This window comes from Triticum urartu, chromosome 7A (genome assembly GCF_056163025.1).
Source record: "Triticum urartu cultivar PI428250 chromosome 7A, HENAU_Tu73, whole genome shotgun sequence".
NCBI classification, from domain to species: Eukaryota; Viridiplantae; Streptophyta; class Magnoliopsida; order Poales; family Poaceae; genus Triticum; species Triticum urartu.
The window spans coordinates 287,425,830-287,432,831 of record NC_141879.1 but is presented as its reverse complement, the minus strand read 5'-3'; the positions used below and the strand labels follow the sequence as shown (position 1 = coordinate 287,432,831).

At 44.2% G+C, this 7,002-nt stretch overlaps 1 protein-coding gene, 1 long non-coding RNA gene and 1 other non-coding gene across 3 annotated transcripts; 1 reads left to right on the top strand and 2 right to left on the bottom strand.

Annotated features, from left to right (window-relative positions):
- Window positions 1-932: 932 nt before the first annotated feature.
- LOC125523920 (uncharacterized) lies at window positions 933-4,178 on the bottom strand. Its single transcript, XR_015611140.1, has 3 exons — window positions 3,637-4,178; window positions 2,863-3,002; window positions 933-1,982 (listed from the first exon to the last, which is right to left on the bottom strand). It is a non-coding gene; the product is annotated as an uncharacterized LOC125523920 (long non-coding RNA).
- A 953-nt stretch (window positions 4,179-5,131) lies between these two features.
- On the top strand, window positions 5,132-5,730 carry LOC125522739 (uncharacterized). The gene has a single exon (XM_048687773.2). It carries the CDS (start codon window positions 5,281-5,283, stop codon window positions 5,509-5,511), a length of 231 nt encoding a protein of 76 aa, XP_048543730.1. The 5' UTR covers window positions 5,132-5,280; the 3' UTR covers window positions 5,512-5,730.
- Window positions 5,731-6,642: 912 nt separating this feature from the next.
- On the bottom strand, window positions 6,643-6,714 carry TRNAT-UGU (transfer RNA threonine (anticodon UGU)). The gene has a single exon. It is a non-coding gene; the product is annotated as a tRNA-Thr (tRNA).
- Between the last annotated feature and the right edge of the window lie 288 nt (window positions 6,715-7,002).

Genomic DNA, 7,002 nt, shown 5'->3' with positions numbered 1-7,002 from the left:
ATATTTAGTTTCTTTTCTGCTTGAGACATCAAGTATGATTTGTTACTGCTTCGTTTTTAAATTAGAATGTGCCAAAAAATAGAAATTAGCCACCATATCAGAAAATCACTTAATCCAGAGTACAATTCAAATTCAGATTAACCAATAGAAGCCTAATCACTGAATAACCAATAGAAACTCATGCAAGGTTTTGATATAAATGGCACAAGAAAAATTGAACAGTTCACTTATCAACCAGCCTACCTGTGGCTTCACTGAATATCTTTGCATTCTTTCCTCATTGTCTTCATCCTTGCAGCTAACCAAAATGGTTGTAGTACCCTGAAACATTTTATGCTCGAAGTTAATGAGAGTTCATTTACACCATAAAGAAATTCAGAATTGGCTTGCGGCCACATGCTTTGTTAAATTAACATTATGTAATGTTTGAGCAGGACCGAGGACATAATTCAGCATGTTTTATGTTGACATTTAATATGACAATTTTCTGGATTTGCCGGCATGAAAATATAAGCATATTGGGTGGACATAATTACTCATTTGTGAGATACATTACTAAATTTATCAACAATGATCTGAGTTCCTAGTACCAGGAAACATCCTATACATAAGGAACAACATACTTGGACTTATCCAGAAGGAGTGAATCAACTTGAATAATAAGATTTTTTTATCGAGAGAGAAACTTGAATCATAAGATAAGAAAAGCTTGAAACATCACCTATGATGGGGGCTCATCAGCACACCGGTCTGTGGCCTCTCTCTTCTCCCTTTCTCCATACCAACTGTTAATTAATTTTCACCCTACGAAAAACTAAGTTGCACAGAACAACAGGGTAAATCGAACCACACTCGCAAAAAATATATCGTAAATCAAACCAATCATTATTGTTGTTTCTGAGATACAGTTTCATCAGTTCGTGAAACAAAAGGACTGTGAACATTCCCAAGCTAGCATGTCCTATTACAGAAGTAGCATCATGACATTCACTAGTTTCCCATTTACAGTCAGGCACCTTATTTAGATAAGTATCCAGGCATCTCAGTGGGGAGAAAGCACGAATCAATGGGTGTATGTCATGCCGAGTGTTCCCAGTGTACAGCAAAAAGAGGGGGAGGGGGCGGACCTGCAGGTCGCCGTTGAGGTCCTGTCGGGGGCAGACACCATCAAGGTCCAATCCCAACACATCGGGCCGACTCCGCAGGGCGTGGAGGCGGAGCTCGGCCTGCCATCGACGAACAACGACCGGGGATGGGCGAGTGTGGGTCGGCTCAAGATTGCGTCAATGTGTGCATGTCGACGTCGGCGCCGACCTTTTCCTCGACCCCGCGACACACATGGTGCAATATAAGAAGCAATAGACTCCAACACACATACAGCTTGATGCAAGATGCATGGGTGAGACAGATGGATTAGAAAAAAATTGTTAATGGATGCAGTCAATACACAATTTATATGTTGACAAGTATGCATAATGTAATGAATCGTCAACAAACGCCGAGAGGTCTTCTGGTGTTACTAATTTTAAATGGGTTCATACATTTTCATCGGCATAAACGTTCACCGGGATCTAACTAAGGAAATCCATGACACATACTGAACCCCAGTATTCACCGCGAAAGCATCACATGAAAATGGATGGTAACAACATGATGCAGATTCACACATACCCACGCTCAGCTCTAACATTCCAAATAACCACATGGAAAAGGAAACGACCCCCGAAATTCAGAGACAGGGTAACTAAAGCATGCTGGCTGTGACATAATCTACGAGGTGTCGAGGTTAGTGATTGATGCACACCTATTTCGCCAAGTTCACCGAAAAGATAATTGAATAGGTCATGCTCATCCTTCTCCCTCTCGGCTTTGTGGATCTTCCTCGGGGATTTCTTCTTGCACTTTCCGACGGTGACAGGCATGTGACTCGAAAGCTATTACATCAGCAACAATGAAACACGGGCACACCTCTCACGCGTGTCCTACATAACTAATAGGCAACATAAGCATACAATGAATAATACAGGAGTCAGCATATGTTAATACACTATGCTAGCTTATCCTAGATACAAATGAATTATCGATTACACCAGTTTCACCATTACCATTCTAAAATTAGAAAGTGATGATTGGTTGTTCTATTGGAAGCAAGGTATCTAGGATATGCATAAACACATCAAAGGCACACAAATTTGATGTGAATCTACAATTATAGGTGTCCGCAGCCATCATACAAACATGCAATGCATGCCAAATATCCAGATCATGCACCAAACTTTTGCAAGTGATCCTATCCTAAAACTTTTTCATATTTTGCACGGCAGTTTACCCGATTAGCCCAGTCTTTGAAGTGTAACAACTCAATCTCTTGTAAACAGACATACACTAAGGTCAGAAACAAGCGAAGAGATTTTAACACCTAAAATTCATTTCAAAATGAAGAAATCAATCAGCAAGGAGTTGTACAGACTAAAACATTGAGTGATCTATGTTCTGTAATTTGTATCCCAATTAGTTGAAACCTACTTAAGGATGTTCTGGGTGGAAGGCAGTGCAAAATATCAGACTCTCACTATAAGTTAGTGTTGCTATGCGAGTCATCCTATTACAAATGTCTTTCCCCAAACGACAGCTAATTGCAAAAGGAAGCTATGCCAAGCTTTGTATTTCAGTTCACAACTATACTATTATGTACATTTTTACATACATTTCCAGATCCTGGACCAAACAAACTGCTAGTATGTACCAAGTACGTCGCTACAAAACCAACAAACAGAAAATCACACAGTTCCAAAGCTCAAGGCACCACAATTTACCAGAGGGACATGCAATTCACAGCAAAGAGGTCAGGATCAAACTCACCGTGATGTCCTTCTCTGGCCACGACGTACAGGGCATTGTACCCCGACCTGTTCTTCACCGACGCCCTGGGCGTCAAGGTGCCGGAGCAGCTCCACCACCACCTCGAGGTGGCCTCTCGGCGGACACGAGTTTCATCATTCCTGTAATTTAGATCGAATAAAATTAATGTTGCAATACAATAGGCTAGTACATTATAATGAAAAGAACATGGGCAATATTCACAAAAAAGAAAGGCTTAGTAGTAGCTGTGCAAGTATAAAGGCAGTCTCCTAACTCGTAACTTCAATCAGGTTTTGTACTGACACAGCAGATGCTGCTGTAAGATAGTGTGAAGAGGACAGCAGACAAAATACAAAAGGTTCTATAATGCAAAGATATGCTTATTAATATAGAACCCTGGAACAAGTGAAAAGGACTTTGAGAATCTAAATATAGCACAATTACAATGAACCGTTCAAGAGTATCAAAACCAAACAAGTGCAGCTTGTACATTGTACATCCTTTGCCTTATCTCCAAGATAACCCATTAGCCCTCTACCAACGCAAGAAACTTTCAGGTTTCTTTCTAATCTCATTTCTTATTTCACTATGTTCCTAAACTGCAAGAAATATACCAACCATCTGTTTGTAGGCAAGCAAACAATACATAGTACAAACACAATATTTGTGTTACTGTATGAACTTAATAGAAGCAATCATGAAGTTAGGGATAGAACTGCTGAGCACAAATATTTGCAAATGTGAATTTTAATGAAACATGCCAAACGATAATACCTAGAAGTATTTGGCTGCTCATCTTCTTCTTCCAACACCAGAATCTCCATGCCCATTACGCCACCTCCTTTGTGTCTTCCAGTTGAAAATCTGCCCAATAAATTGGCAAACAAACAACATATGCATAGCGGGAGAAGGAAGATGGCTAGAGTGGGGCGCCGCCTTACCGCTGACGGCCAGATCTGCTCCCGGTGGCGCTTCTCCATGGGCTCGCTGTCTCCCTCTCCGTCCCCTCTTCATCTCACGCTCCTCTCCTCTTCTCTGCCTGAGAAGAACACTGCGGACGGCCATCTCTGTGGCCAACCCGTTCCAGCCGCCGCTCAACCCAACGACAGAACCGCTCCGCCTCCTCCTCAGCGCCATCGACCGGGACGCCAAACGGGGGCGGGGATGGATCCAGTGCCGAGATAGAGAAGACCAGGAGGCGGAGGCGCGTCGCCAGCGCGGGCGGGCTAGCTCTCTTGCAGTCGTGCGATGGATTTGGAGGGTGGTGGCAGCGGCGGCGGCGGAGAAGCAGGGAGGGGACGAGGGGCTGCGGGAGATGAAAGTAGAGAGGTCACGTGTGCGAAAACCTGCTATGTGGGCCAATAGCAACAAGCTGTCAAACACACAGCCTCGTCCAATCGCTAGCTCGATTCTTTTTTCTTCGCATCACGCCCAATCGTTAGGTGATGACGTGGCTAGCGCGAGAGTGCACACATTGCGCGACCGTTAAAGGGTTTAATGGTCAAAGTTAATGGTCAACCTGATTTGTAGGCCCATCCTGTCAAAAAGGTGTTCAGAAAAAGCGAATCGGGCACTTTTCTAACATGATAGTTTTTAGTCACAGATTAGTAAAAAAATGATAGTTTTTGGCACAAATTTGTAAAATGGTAGTTTTTGAACATGTTTTCATGAAATGTGGTAGTTTTTTGTTAAATACTCGGATGTTTCCTGTACCCAAACTCGAAACAAGTGGAGTTGTACGGCCCGTGCGTCGCACAGGCTGCTTCGAGGAACCAACGACGGCAGCCTACACGTACGTCGTCGCAACGTGCAGAACGGAAGTCAAGGAGCAGCAGCAGAATTCAACAACGCACGCCTTTGATTTCTTTTCGATAGTAACGGGAGGAAGCTACGAGCAACCTTTATACTATTGACTTGGTCGTGTACCAGTGCCGCACTACAATGGGCAAACAAATGTCTAGTAGTAAGAGATAACGAAATGGAAGAGAAAAATAAAAATATCCCGCTTGGGAACGGACGACTTTCCTCTTTTCCACGGGTGTTATATTTTCCAACTACACCTTGCATGCATGGTGACTGACTTTCCACAGGTTGCAGTTGCGCCCACCATACACACCTGGTCAATGTTCCCCTCCCCCCAAGTTTGATCATTCCTACGCCCCCACCCCATGGTCAACAACAGCGAATTCCTGAGGCACGCCGTACGTAAAAGTCGTCAATAACCAGGCGCGCACGCGCTGCAGAAAACTTGCCTATATAAAGAGCAGAGCACCAGCCTAGCTGCTAAGAACACAGACATCAAACTTCAGACCCACACACACAAGAGCAAGAACAAGCTTGTTTGCCTGCCTCATCGATCGAAACACAGCAGGATCATCGTCTTGATCAGGAGCAGACTCGGCTATACGCCTATACCTCATGGGTTCGTCGACGGCGCGCGTTCTCCTCGCGGTGGCTCTCGCCGTGCTTCTAACGTCGACGTCCCATGTCGCTGATGCCGCCAGGCCCGCGCCGGCGGCGGACCAGGCGCTGCTGCTCGACGGCGGCGTCGTCCAGGCGGTGACGCTGGCGGACAAGGCGAGGCAGACGGTGGAGCTGCTCATGGCCAGGTTGCCGGCCGGTCCCAGCCCCAAGGGACCCGGCCACTAGATAGACGAGAAAATGACTTCTCCTGTGATCCCGTTCTTTTGTTCATGTTTCTTTTCTGGGGAAAAGAGACCCTGATTCTTTCTAGTTTATTACAGATTCATTTTTGAGGGGGAAAAACATTCTTCTCTGTTGTTACATGTATTATACTGTACCGGTACTGCTGATGTGAGATACTAGTGAACTAATCAAGTACAAAGATCAATAATTGCAATTCTTTAATATCACTGATAAGTTCAGATGTCTGATTCGGTTACTATACACAAGTTGCTCTTGTCATCACTCCATCCGGTTTGGAAAGGAGACCTAGGAGCTGTTCGGCAACCCAGCAGCTCTGGAAATACCAGGGTCCATGGAGTACCTATTTCCTCGCTCTGCTTTTTTTAACTGCAGCTCCGGCTGCTCCGGGAGCAGAGTCGTGTGGAGCGGAGGGACTCCGAACAGCGGCTAGTCTGACCCTGTTCAGGTTTTCACACATTGTTAATGGTTGCAAAACCGCAATCATGAGAAGTACTAGTACTACTTGGCGAAATCTTAGTGGCGCCAAGCTTGTGGTGACATGCCATGCTAATGTTGGATTAATCATTGATAACGGTCCAAGCTCAAAGGGGAGGAGCAAAGAAGGCCTTCAAGTAAGCACAGGGGAGGATTGTGCTGACACTATTTTTACACACCTCCTTGTGTCCTCTTTTCCCTTCTTCACAGAAACTTCAAATTCTTCAAATGAACACAAACAAATGAAGTTCTAGGTATCTGAATTTGGACTGAAAGTACGCCGCCATGGCATTTGCAGGTGATCCACCGTGCATCCGTGTCAAATTCGCTCATTTTGACTTATGAAAGTGCATGCTTTTGATTCTTTGACCAAGTTTCCATGTTGCAAGTATCGTGCGGATTGACTAGGATTGGAAGATCGGAGAAGGAAGAAGATTCAGGGCAAAGCGTTGCTTCCAAGAAAGCGGCAACGATGCATGCACTTTGCCGTACGGCATTCTTGACAGCACTCAAATTGGGCGGCAAACTAGTCAGACTGTATTGTACTTAACGACGCACCATTCGAAACACAAATCGTTTTGCGCTTAAAAAAATGCACACGAATTTGCGCCTCAAAAATGAGGGCCACAAAACAAAAAGTGCCCTCACGCAGGATCGAACTACGGACCTTCAGTTTACAAGACTGACGCTCTACCACTGAACTATAAAGGCTACTTGTTGCATTGACTCAATTTCATATTTTAATAGGGGTATGTCTAGGGCACATCTAGATGTGCTCTAACTATTGCACATTTAAATGAGTGAATCAAGCACAAAAAGATAAAAAAAGAAAAAAATATTTACACGAATTTTAATGTAAGATCAATGATATAGGACTTAGATGTGCAATACTTATGGCATATCTAGATGTGCTTTAGCAAAACTGATTTTTAATACGTGATTCATCTTACCTCGACGCGAAAATCCAAACCGAGCAGAGCACGAACTCGGAACTCCCAG